At 49.4% G+C, this 13,887-nt stretch overlaps 1 protein-coding gene across 2 annotated transcripts in view; it reads right to left on the reverse strand.

The window, feature by feature from the left end:
- The window catches only part of C1S (complement C1s), a 45,200-nt gene continuing 31,313 nt past the window's right edge, over positions 1–13,887 (reverse strand). For both annotated transcript variants that reach the window (XM_040361208.1, XM_040361207.1), the window contains exons 7-11: positions 8,411–8,532; positions 7,224–7,296; positions 5,326–5,445; positions 1,650–1,724; positions 1–925 (exon numbers count right to left, since the gene is read on the reverse strand). In XM_040361208.1, the coding sequence (XP_040217142.1) occupies positions 123–925; positions 1,650–1,724; positions 5,326–5,445; positions 7,224–7,296; positions 8,411–8,532 (1,193 nt within the window). In that variant the 3' untranslated portion in view covers positions 1–122. The remainder of the gene's footprint in view (positions 926–1,649; positions 1,725–5,325; positions 5,446–7,223; positions 7,297–8,410; positions 8,533–13,887) is intronic.

The following is a 13,887-nucleotide window of genomic DNA, read 5'->3' on the forward strand; positions in this document are numbered from 1 at the left end:
TCAAATATTTATATATTGATTTTTATTGTGATGATATTTTGGGGGTTTTGTGCTGACATAGCCAGTTTTCATAGTCATCATTTAGACAGGAAATTATGTCACTTCCTGTGCCCCGCACTATTCTATTTACAAATCTTCAGTGGTTTGGTCTTCTGCTCGCCGGCGTCTTCCCTTTCGGTCTCCTTTATGGTCTCTTTGATCCACTCCAGATAATTCCTCACTCTGCTGTACATTCCGAATTTGCCACATTCCAGTCCCCAGGAGACAATCCCGCCAAGATACAACCTCTCGTCCTCCACTTCTTCCGACACGTACCGGAACATGAGCGGACCGCCGCTGTCACCCTGACAGCTGTCCTTACCGCCTCCGCCCGCGCAGATCATGTTTTCGGTAAAGACTTGGTCGGTGACCACCGAATTCTTGCAGTCTTCGGTTTTGCGGACAGAAACGGGAGCGTACTGGAGGGTGGCAGTTTTCAGTCTCCTGAAATCATCGTTGGGCTTTCCCCAGCCGGCCACATACCCGACTTCATCTATATCTGGGGAGGAGGCCGTCATATTTTCCGGCAGACATACCGGACATATACAGGGACCCATTTCGATCCTTTGACTCAGCTGGACGAGGGCGATGTCATTGTCGTAATTGCGTCGCGCCTCGTTATTTCCTCGGATCCAGCTGGGGTGGATAATGACCTTCTTGGCCACCAGCTCCACCCCTTTCCGGTGCATGACATCACCGGCGAGTATCCGGGGTAGGTTGTGGTCTTGGACCACGTGAGCAGCTGTGAGGACCCACTGATCGGATATGAGCGATCCTCCTCCGATGTCTCCTGATGGGAAATGGATGACCCAAGGGAAGTACCCGTTCTCTGCTGGGGAGCCGCCATATATTCGGGATTGATGCTGCAAGGTGGTTCTGCCACAGACTGGGAATAAATGTAGACAGATATCGAAGAGTTAGTAAATAAAGTGAAAAAACAAAACAAAGTGAGTCGTTAATGTCGTATCTATGACCCTGAGCAGATTACCATATAACACAAGGGGCCGGATTCAGATAGGTTAGCGGATCTTTAGATCTGATTTACGATCCGCCGGCGCAAGTTTTTGAGGCAAGTGCTTAATTCAGAAAGCACTTACCTCAAAACTTGCGGCGGCGTATCGTAAATCCCCACGGCGGAATTCAAATTCCGCGGCTAGGGGGCGTCTACAATTTAAATCAGGCGCGTCCCCGCGCCGATCCAACAGCGCATGCGCCGCCCGCAAATTTTCCCGGCGTGCATTGCTCCAAATGACGTCGCAAGGACGTTATTGGTTTCGACGTCAACGTAAATTACGTCCAGCCGTATTCGCGAACGACTTACGCGAACGACGTCAAAAATTCATAACTCGGCGCGGGAATGACGGCCATACTTAACAGCCACTGTGCACATGGGTTGGTGGGGCTGGACTTTTCCCCCCAAAAAGAGGGTAAAAAAAAAAGCCTGGTACTTCTGCAGGATGAAAGGAGGAGTGCAATGGAAGGAACGTGAGGAAGAGGGTGAAGGACCGCAAATGACATTGGAGTCACGTGACTTGACTACAAACAATGGTCTCCAGGTGACAAAAGACATAAAAACACAAAACTAGAACCCACATAGAAATATATTCTACCTGGTTTGCAGGTGGGGGGGTCAGTTTGTCCTTTGCTGTTCACCCAGACCCCATCCAAAGAGCAGTGATAGGTCTCTGCAAAAAAAAGAGAAACAGGTGTGTGTAATGGAAACCTAAAGAGAACCTGTCTCCTAAGCACCTAAATGCCTGGAGCCATGAAAACAACCCATAGTCCTCTATCTGGAAGGAAAAGGATAAAAGAGAAGTGATGGATTCCATGGTGAAATGACTGGAGAGAATATTTGGGATTTTCTTGGAGTTACCTACGATTATCGGGAATTAAATAGAACTGTGCCTGGTAGAGGAATTCATAGTAAAATCATATGCAGGCTTTTGTTTGGTTGGAAGATGGCGATACTCTGTGCCCCATGGATACTCCGTGCCCCATGGATACTCCGTGCCCCCATAGATACTCCGTGCCCCATGGACACTGCGTGCCCCCATGGATACTCCGCACCCCCATGGATACTCTGTGCCCCATGGATACTCCGCGCCCCATGGATACTCCGCGCCCCATGGATACTCCGTGCCCCCATGGATACTCCGTGCCCCCATGGATACTCTGTGCCCCCATGGATACTCTGTGCCCCCATGGATACTCCGCGCCCCCATGGATACTCCGCGCCCCATGGATACTCCGCGCACCATGGATACTCCGCGCACCATGGATACTCCGCGCACCATGGATACTCCGCGCCCCCATGGATACTCCGTGCCCCCATGGATACTCTGTGCCCCCATGGATACTCTGTGCCCCCATGGATACTCCGCGCCCCCATGGATACTCTGTGCCCCCATGGATACTCCGTGCCCCGTGGATACTCCGTGCCCCCATGGATACTCCGTGCCCCTTGGATACTCCGTGCCCCCATGGATACTCCACGCCCCCATGGAAACTCCGTGCCCCCATGGATACTCCGCGCCCCATGGATACTCCGCGCCCCCATGGATACTCCGCGCCCCCATGGATACTCCGCGCCTCCATGGATACTCCGCGCCCCCATGGATACTCCGCGCCCCATGGATACTCCGCGCCCCATGGATACTCCGTGCCCCTTGGATACTCCGTGCCCCCATAGATACTCCGTGCCCCCATGGATACTCCGTGCCCCCATGGATACTCCGTGCCCCTTGGATACTCCGTGCCCCCATAGATACTCCGTGCCCCCATAGATACTCCGTGCCCCCATGGATACTCCGTGCCCCCATGGATACTCCGTGCCCCCATGGATACTCCGTGTCCCGTGGATACTTCGTGTCCCGTGGATACTCCGTGCCCCCGTGGATACTCCGTGCCCCGTGGATACTCCGTGTTCCGTGGATACTCCGTGCCCCGTAGATACTCCGTGCCCCATGGATACTCCGCGCACCATGGATACTCCGTGCCCCCATGGATACTCCGTGCCCCCATGGATACTCCGTGTCCCTTGGATACTCCGTGCCCCTGTGGATACTCCGTGCCCCCGTGGATACTCCGTGCCCCGTGGATACTCCGTGTTCCGTGGATACTCCGTGTCCCATGGATACTCCATGCCCCTTGGATACTCCGTGCCCTGTGGATACTCCGTGCCCCGTAGATACTCCGTGCCCCATGGATACTCCGCGCACCATGGATACTCCGTGCCCCCATGGATACTCCGCGCCCCCATGGATACTCCGTGCCCCCATGGATACTCCGTGCCCCCATGGATACTCCGTGCCCCATGGATACTCCGTGTCCCCATGGATACTCCGTGTCCCCATGGATACTCCGTGTCCCCATGGATACTCCGTGCCCCATGGATACTCCGTGCCCCTTGGATACCCTGTGCCCCTTGGATACTCCGTGCCCCATGGATACTCCTTGGATACTCCATGTCCCATGGATACTTTGTGCCCCTTGGATACTCCGTGCCCCATGGATACTCCGTGCCCCATGGATACTTTGTGCCCCTTGGATACTCCGTGCCTCTTGGATACTCTGTGCCCCGTGGATACTCTGTGCCCCCTTGCTCACCGACTCCGTGCCCTGTGGATACTGCGTGCCCCCTTGCTCACCGACTCCGTGCCCCATTAATTGTAAACACAGAAGCCGGCACTCGCTTCATTCTGTTGGCTTCTGTTTTTACAATGATGGCGCACCTCTCAGTCACACGGCTCTGCCCACCACAGGAAATGTAGAAAACGAGGCCGGCAGCACCAAACTCACAGCAGCCGCTCCTCCAGAAGCCCTGGGGGGAGAGCTCTGTACTGAGGGGGGTATTGGGGGAGAGCTCTGTACTGAGGGGAGTATTGGGGAGAGCTCTGTACTGAGGGGAGTATTGGGGGAGAGCTCTGTACTGAGGGGAGTATTGGGGGAGAGCTCTGTACTGAGGGGGGTGTTGGGGGAGAGCTCTGTACTGAGGGGAGTATTGGGGGAGAGCTCTGTACTGAGGGGAGTATTGGGGGAGAGCTCTGTACTGAGGGGAGTATTGGGGGAGAGCTCTGTACTGAGGGGAGTATTGGGGGGAGCTCTGTACTGAGGGGAGTATTGGGGGGAGAGCTCTGTACTGAGGGGGGTATTGGGGGGAGCTCTGTACTGAGGGGAGTATTGGGGGGAGAGCTCTGTACTGAGGGGGGTATTGGGGGAGAGCTCTGTACTGAGGGGAGTATTGGGGGAGAGCTCTGTACTGAGGGGAGTATTGGGGGAGAGCTCTGTACTGAGGGGGGTATTGGGGGAGAGCTCTGTACTGAGGGGGGTATTGGGGGAGAGCTCTGTACTGAGGGGGGTATTGGGGGAGAGCTCTGTACTGAGGGGGGTTATGGGGGAGAGCTCTGTACTGAGGGGAGTATTGGGGGAGAGCTCTGTACTGAGGGGGGTATTGGGGGAGAGCTCTGTACTGAGGGGGGTATTGGGGGAGAGCTCTGTACTGAGGGGGGTATTGGGGGAGAGCTCTGTACTGAGGGGGGTATTGGGGGAGAGCTCTGTACTGAGGGGAGTATTGGGGGAGAGCTCTGTACTGAGGGGGGTATTGGGGGGAGCTCTGTACTGAGGGGGGTATTGGGGGAGAGCTCTGTACTGAGGGGGGTATTGGGGGAGAGCTCTGTACTGAGGGGGGTATTGGGGGAGATCTCTGTACTGAGGGGGTATTGGGGGGAGCTCTGTACTGAGGGGAGTATTGGGGGAGAGCTCTGTACTGAGGGGAGTATTGGGGGAGATCTCTGTACTGAGGGGGTATTGGGGGGAGCTCTGTACTGAGGGGGGTATTGGGGGAGAGCTCTGTACTGAGGGGGGTATTGGGGGAGATCTCTGTACTGAGGGGGTATTGGGGGGAGCTCTGTACTGAGGGGGTATTGGGGGGAGCTCTGTACTGAGGGGAGTATTGGGGGAGAGCTCTGTACTGAGGGGAGTATTGGGGGAGATCTCTGTACTGAGGGGGTATTGGGGGGAGCTCTGTACTGAGGGGGTATTGGGGGGAGCTCTGTACTGAGGGGGGTATTGGGGGAGAGCTCTGTACTGAGGGGGGTATTGGGGGAGAGTTCTGCACTGAGGGGAGTATTGGGGGGAGAGATATGAGTGGGCCCTTACTGACATTAGAAGAATAGAGGGCCCTTGGTTGGGGTTTGGGGCCCCAGTCATCACCACTGTCAGTTAAAAGCTCTAACTGACCTCTAATAATAACATTTGGAATACCGCGATTGATTGATTGGTTCTCACCTTCACCGAGGAGGGAATAATAATCCGACTTGCAGTTGTATTTGGCTTCGGATTGGTAAGTGGTCGATTCAAACTTCATTTCCGCAAAATCGGCTTCTTTAGGATTTCCGCAGTCCACAGCTGGAGAAGAGGAAGACCAAGAATTAGAAATCTTACATTCCTTTATCTAGATACACCACGTCTACGAGACTTCCTTTATCCAGATACACCACGTCTACGGGCCTTCCTTTATCTAGATACACCACGTCTACGGGCCTTCCTTTATCTAGATACACCACGTCTATGGGCCTTCCTTTATCCAGATACACCACGTCTGCGGGCCTTCCTTTATCTAGATACACCACATCTACGGGCCTTCCTTTATCTAGATACACCACGTCTATGGGCCTTCCTTTATCTAGATACACCACGTCTACGGGCCTTCCTTTATCTAGATACACCACGTCTATGGGCCTTCCTTTATCTAGATACACCACGTCTGCGGGCCTTCCTTTATCTAGATACACCACGTCTACGGGCCTTCCTTTATCTAGATACACCACGTCTATGGGCCTTCCTTTATCTAGATACACCACGTCTACGGGCCTTCCTTTATCCAGATACACCACGTCTACGGGCCTTCCTTTATCTAGATACACCACGTCTATGGGCCTTCCTTTATCTAGATACACCATGTCTACAGACCTTCCTTTATCTAGATACACCACGTCTACGGGCCTTCCTTTATCCAGATACACCACGTCTACGGGCCTTCCTTTATCCAGATACACCACGTCTACGGGCCTTCCTTTATCCAGATACACCACGTCTACGGGCCTTCCTTTATCTAGATACACTACATCTACGGCCTTCCTTTATCTAGATACACCACGTCTACGGGCCTTCCTTTATCTAGATACACCACGTCTACGGGCCTTCCTTTATCTAGATACACCACGTCTACGGGCCTTCCTTTATCTAGATACACCACGTCTACGGGTCTTCCTTTATCCAGATACACCACGTCTACGGGGCCTTCCTTTATCCAGATACACCACGTCTACGGGCCTTCCTTTATCTAGATACACCACATCTACGGGCCTTCCTTTATCTAGATACACCACGTCTACGGGCCTTCCTTTATCTAGATACACCACGTCTACGGGCCTTCCTTTATCCAGATACACCACGTCTACGGGCCTTCCTTTATCCAGATACACCACGTCTATGGGCCTTCCTTTATCCAGATACACCACGTCTACGGGGCCTTCCTTTATCTAGATACAAGACGTCTATGGGCCTTCCTTTATCTAGATACACCACGTCTACGGGCCTTCCTTTATCTAGATACACTACATCTACGGCCTTCCTTTATCCAGATACACCACGTCTACGGGCCTTCCTTTATCTAGATACACCACGTCTACGGGCCTTCCTTTATCTAGATACACCACGTCTACGGACCTTCCTTTATCTAGATACACCACGTCTACAGGCCTTCCTTTATCTAGATACACCACGTCTACGGGCCTTCCTTTATCTAGATACACCACGTCTACGGGCCTTCCTTTATCTAGATACACCACGTCTACGGGCCTTCCTTTATCCAGATACACCACGTCTACGGGCCTTCCTTTATCCAGATATACCATGTCTACGGGCCTTCCTTTATCTAGATACACCACGTCTACGGGCCTTCCTTTATCTAGATACACCACGTCTACGGGGCCTTCCTTTATCTAGATACACCACGTCTACAGGCCTTCCTTTATCCAGATATACCACGTCTACGGGCCTTCCTTTATCTAGATACACCACATCTACGGACCTTCCTTTATCTAGGTGGCAGCTCACCTCTAATGTCAGTTCACTTTAAATATTTCAAGCAATGTAAAATATCTGATGTGATGAGCGCTTACGCTGGCATTGCAGGTGGGCGTTGCTCCAGGTTCCATCTGCTTGGCATTTGGCCAGGAACGACAGCGTTTTTTTCTAAAAAGAAGAGAGGAGAGGAATTTATGGTAGGAAGACATCTTCAGCTTTGTTATATTTTGTTATACTTTGTTATACTTTGTTGTATTTTGTTATACTTTGTTGTTGTATTTTGTTATACTTTGTTATATTTTGTTATTCTTTATTATATTTTGTTATATTTTGTTATGCTTTGTTATACTTTGTTATATTTTGTTATACTTTGTTATACTTTGTTATACTTTATTATATTTTGTTATTCTTTATTATGTTTTGTTATACTTTGTTATATTTTGTTATACTTTGTTATACTTTATTATACTTTGTTACACTTTGTTATATTTTGTTATACTTTGTTATACTTTGTTATATTTTGTTATACTTTGTTATACTTTGTTACACTTTGTTACATTTTGCTATATTTTGTTATACTTTATTATACTTTGTTATATTTTGTTATATTTTGTTATACTTTGTTATACTTTGTTATATTTTGTTATACTTTGTTATGCTTTGTTATACTTTGTTATATTTTGCTATATTTTGTTATACTTTATTATACTTTGTTATATTTTGTTATATTTTGTTATACTTTGTTATACTTTGTTATACTTTGTTATACTTTGTTATGCTTTGTTATACTTTGTTATACTTTGTTACACTTTGTTACATTTTGCTATATTTTGTTATACTTTATTATACTTTGTTATATTTTGTTATATTTTGTTATACTTTGTTATATTTTGTTATACTTTGTTATGCTTTGTTATACTTTGTTATATTTTGTTATGCTTTGTTATACTTTGTTATATTTTGTTATACTTTGTTATATTTTGTTATATTTTGTTATACTTTGTTATATTTTGTTATATTTTGTTATACTTTGTTACACTTTGTTACATTTTGCTATATTTTGTTATACTTTGTTATTCTTTGTTATATTTTGTTATACTTTGTTATACTTTGTTATACTTTGTTACACTTTGTTACATTTTGCTATATTTTGTTATACTTTGTTATACTTTGTTATATTTTGTTATACTTTGTTATATTTTGTTATACTTTGTTATACTTTGTTGTATTTTGTTATTCTTTGTTATATTTTGTTATACTCTTTTCCATTATGACCACTTACATCTCCGGCCACAATCTCGAATCCTTCCTCGCACCTGACAGTCACCATGTCTTTAAATATATATTTGGCGTTCTGAGGATCCAGGATAGAATTCTCTGTTACCTGATTGGGGCAAGGAATAGCTGTAGAGTAAAGAGAATAAATAAAAAATAAAAAAATGATACACCTTTTATTATTAGTACATTACAATTTTTTAAGGCTAGATACACAGATTCTTGCAGAAGTCCTATGGTGACCCGTTCTTTTTAAGCCCCGCCTCTACCAATTGGTTAAAGCGGAGGTCCACCCAAAAAAAGAAAAAATAGAGTTACGTACCGGTAACGTCTTTTCCAGTAGTCTTTCAGGACAGCCCACAATTGAGAGATACTCCTCCTCTTCCTCTAGGAAACACTGCGCCAGCCCATAAATTTCTCACTCCCCCTGCCAGACCTCAGTTTTTATACGAGCACCTCCGGTCAGCTGGGGAGACACAAGAACATGTTAATAACATACAATTACATATCAACATCATGTCCTGGTCTTGAAATCAGACTTCCTCTATTCGGGTGGGTACCCAGGGCTGTCCTGAAAGACTACTGGAAAAGACGTTACCGGTACGTAACTCTATTTTTCCCCTCCCGTCTTTCAGGACAGCCCACAATTGAGAGGATAACCGAGAACTTACCAACTAGGGTGGGACTATGGCTTGCAAAACCTTTCGTCCAAAGGCTTGCTCACCTGCCGAAACCAGGTCCACCCTGTAGTGTTTAACGAAGGTGGTGTAGCTGGACCATGTTGCTGCTTTGCAAATCTGTTCCGGCGTTGCTCCCGCTCTTTCTGCTTGAGAGGTTGCCAGCGCTCGAGTGGAGTGTGCTTTAATTCCTGTAGGGATATCCCTACCAGCCAAAGTGTATGCTTGCTCAATGCTTAGTCTTAGCCACCTGGCAATAGTGCGCCTGGATGCTTTGCATCCCTTCCTGGTTCCAGAAAATAAAACAAATAGTGAGTCTGACCGTCTAAACGGTTTAGTCACCTCTAAATAATGTAGGATACTTCTCCTAACATCTAACGTACTGAAACGTCGTTCCCTTTCCCCCGAAGGGTTGGAACAAAAAGAGGGTAAAACTATATCTTGACTCCTGTGAAACTTTGAAGTCACTTTAGGAAGAAAGGCTGGATCGGTCTTGAAAACGACCCGATCCGGGAAAATAACACAAAAAGGGGGTCTGATCGATAGAGCTTCTAGCTCGCTGACCCTCCTAGCAGTGGTCACTGCAACCAAAAAAGCTGTTTTTAAGGTTAAATCCCTTAGAGAACAATTATCTAAGGGCTCAAAGGGAGTACCCGTTAGGGTACGCAATACCAGAGACAGGTCCCAACTGGGGAAGGGTGGCCCTCGAGCTGGTCTCTGTCTGGATAGTGCTTTAAAGAACCTGACTATCCAGGGACTGGTGGCCAGAGGTTTTTCTAAATACACCGTAAGTGCCGAAACCTGCCCTTTAAGGGTGCTAACCGAAAGACCCTTATCTGCCCCACACTGAAGAAATTCTAAGACAGCCGTGGGGCTCTGTACAGAACAGGGGCAATTTACACACCATTCGTTGAAACGAAGCCAAACCTTCTTGTAAATTTTGCGGGTCTCCTTTTTTCTACTATTAAGGAGGGTGGCAATTAAACCTTCGGAAAATCCCTTGGATCTTAGTATGGCTTCCTCAGTAGCCACGCTGCTAGCCTCCACCTGTGGACTTGTGGACATAGGACTGGGCCCTGTGATAGAAGATCCTCCCACTGAGGTAGAAATAAGGGTGGTTCTGCCGCTAATTGTTTGAGGACTGAGAACCAAGCCCTCTTGGGCCAGTAAGGAGCTACCAGGACTAGAGAGGTGTGCTCTAATTGGAATTTTCTCAGTACTGCTGGAAGAAGTACCGGAGGTGGGAATGCATAGCATCTTCCGAACTTCCAGCTTTGGGACAGGGCATCCACTCCCCTTGCTCCTTCTCCCTTGTTCAGGGAGAAGAAACAGGGGGCCTTCGCATTTTCTCTTGAGGCGAAGAGGTCCACCTCCAGAGTTCCCCATCTCTTGTTCAGGAGCTGAAAGACCTCCTGGTTGAGGGTCCACTCGCCCTCCCTCAGCTGCCTCCGACTGAGGAAGTCTGCTGTTACGTTTCTTTCTCCCCTCAGAAAGACCGCCGAAAGGTAGAGGGTGTGGATCTCGGCCCAGCCCAGAATCTCTGCTGTCAGGACCGACAAACTTTCGCTTCTCGTGCCGCCCTGCTTGTTTAAATAGGCTACGGCCGATGAATTGTCCGATCTCACCTGAATGTGGTGCCCCTGGAGTTCCTCCTGAAAGAACCTGAGGGCTAGGCCCACTGCCCTCAGCTCCTTCCAATTGGAAGATCTCTTTAGATCTTGGAGACCCCAGGTACCCTGCGCTGGAAGGGACCCCAGGTGCGCTCCCCAGCCCTTGCCGCTTGCGTCTGTGGTTACCACCCGAGACACCGGGATAATCCACAGACGTCCTTGGGTTATGTTGGTGGCCTTTCTCCACCACCAGAGGGATCTTTTTACCTGAAGGGGTACTAGAATCAAGGAGTCTAGGGCTTCTAGGCTGTGATCCCAGACCCTTAGTAGGAAGGCCTGCAGTGGGCGAAAGTGAATCCCTGCCCACTGTACGGCTGGGAGGGCAGATGTCAGCAGACCTAGCGTTGACATCAGGGACCTTAGTGACACCTGTTGATTGTTTTGGAGGGAAGCTACTGCTCTGTCCAACTTCTTGACTTTCTCTACCGGGAGGAACACTCTTGAGAGAGTAGAATCCAGCAGGTACCCTAGGTAAGTGATCTGTTGGGATGGAATTAAACTGGACTTGTCTAGGTTCAGTAACCACCCTAGGTCTGTTAGAACCTTCTTGGTCACTTCCAGGTCCCTGGATAGCTGCTCTGGCGAGGCTGCGAAAAGTAGCAGGTCGTCCAGATAGGCTATGATGGATATTCCCTGAAGTCGCAGAAACGCTAAGGGTTCTGCCAGGATTTTGGTAAAAATCCGGGGCGAGGAGGATAGCCCGAATGGCAGAGCCTGGAACTGGAGGTGTACAATCGTTCCCTCTAGGTCCACGGCCAATCGCAGATAACTCTGAGAATTCTCTGCGATCGGGACGTGTAAGTATGCGTCTCTGAGGTCCAGAGATACCATGAAACAATTGAGGGGAATGAGGGCTCTGACTGTATAAATTGATTCCATACGGAATTTCCTGTATGAAATGGATCTGTTCAGAGGTTTTAGGTTTAGGATTAACCTGTATTTTCCCGAGGGCTTCTTTACCACAAAGATGTGTGAATAAAATCCCCTTCCTTCCTCTGCCCTTGGAACTCTGAGGATGACACTCTGATCCTCTAGCTCCCTTAGAGCTCCCAACAAGGCTTCGGATTTCTCCTTGTCCCTGGGTAGATGGGTGACTAGGTATCTCTGGGGGGGAGGTGATGAAAATTCCAGTCGGTATCCCCCTCTTATGACCGCCAGGACAAACTGGTTTGGGGAGATTGATTCCCATTGTGGGAGAAAGGTCCCCAGTCTTCCTCCCACCCTGACTAACAAGTCATGGGTTTTTAGGGGGCTGGACAGGAGGGTGAAAAATCGCTCCACCTCTGCCTCTGCCCCTGGGGGTCCAAACCCTCTTTTGGCCTGCTGGTTTGGCCCCTTTTTGCTTATGCGGACGAAACCCCCTTCCTGCCTGTACTGTGACTCTCTTTTTAGGAGGAAAGGCTTTCTTTTTGTCCGCCGTGCGGTCTAGTACTGCTTCAAGGCCTGGGCCAAAAAGCAGGTCCCCTGTGAAGGGAATACCACATAACTTGGATTTAGAGGCGCTGTCGCCAGTCCAAGTCTTGAGCCAGAGGGCCCTTCTGGCCGAGTTAGCCAGAACCGCCGATCTGGCCGACATGCGGACTGACTCCGCTGAGGCATCCGCTATATAAGCGACTCCTTGCAGGATAGTAGGGAAGGAGGCTAAAATAGTTTCTGTGACGGTATCGGTATGATATCCCCGTCAACGTTCCCTTCTTCCCATAACGACAATCACCCCAATATTCCACGAGGAGGGATATCCCTGGAATCGCCCAGAAAGCCACACATGAGACAAGCTTACTGCTAGAACAAGACACTTTATTGACACAAAAACTCAGCTTATATGTGGTTACAGCCTGTTAGGAACGCCCCCCTCACACAGTGGGGTTTCCCATACAGATTATAGGAGACAAGTCGGAGCCGACCATGCAGACACGTTTCTTTAGATAAAGACATCAGCGGAGTTAATTACTAGGTGTAACAGCCTGACCACAATGAAGCAATCAGAATAATTAACATGAGCCCCTTATCTAATCATTGTAAACAGTAAGGCCGGTCTCCTTCCCACACACAATAAATCAATTACCATTTGAACTAGGGAGCTGGCTGAGGAAGGGTCATTAACATGTCAATAGCTTGTGACACATGAACCAAGCAGGGAGATTTACACTGACATCCTTCACAATGGCCCCCCTTTTTCTCCCTGCTCCGGCAAACCCGGTTGGACCTTCCCTGGTCCAGTAGGGTTGACGGGTTCAGAGCTTTTAGTCCGAGGTTAACTCCGTTTGGCGTGACTGACCTCCATTGGTAACTGCTTCCGACTCAGGTATGCTACCGGGTCGTCAGATCACACGCCGGTCAGTCCCCAAGTCTTTGTGCGATCTGCAAAGTCACCAGAAGTCAGTGTGAAGACAGCGAATGGGTCTGTGCGCCGCCGTCTAGGTGTCCCGCTATGGGAGGGGGCAGGTTATGGCTCTGAAGTGACAATCACAGGAGATTCATAAAAAGAAAAAGTTATATTTGTTGAAATGCTGTAGCACTGGTGCTCAGAGTCCGGGGGGGGGGGGAGAGGGGACTCAGAGCCCCATAAGGTCAGCCACCCCCTGCTCCCTCCGCAGCCGCCGGTTCTCCTCTTTGAGCTTCTCCAGCTCCATCTCCAGTTCATGGAGCCTGGGGGGGTCAGCCCGCTGTGACCTCAGGTGGTTGTTCTCCTCCTCCATGCGGCTTATGCACTCCTCCAGCTCTATGTACTCACGGATCAGATCCTGCTTGCTCATGTCCTGCAGGCTCTCCACGTGGTCCTTCATCATCAGGAACTGGGTGGTGGTGTAAGGGGCCACCGGTGGGCCCTTGGCGAACATCTCGGCCCGCATCTGGGGTGCCCGCTGCGATTCCATCTCCTCCAGTCGCTTCTTCTCCTCCCAGGTCCGCTGGTTATATGACTTCCAGGACCTCTTCTTCTTGGAGGGTAGCTGGCGGTGCCTCTTTCTGCCCAGCTCCCTCCAAGGCCCCTCCGGCTCATGGCTGTCGCCCATGACCAGCTGACAATGGTGTTCCCTGTTGTCCGTAATAACAGATTGTACCATGAGGGCTTCGTAAGGGGTGCCCAATGGTTCTTCCGGACCCAGCTCCTGGAGATCCCAAGCCGAGTCTACACA

This window comes from Rana temporaria, chromosome 8, assembly GCF_905171775.1.
Source record: "Rana temporaria chromosome 8, aRanTem1.1, whole genome shotgun sequence".
NCBI lineage: Eukaryota > Metazoa > Chordata > Amphibia > Anura > Ranidae > Rana > Rana temporaria.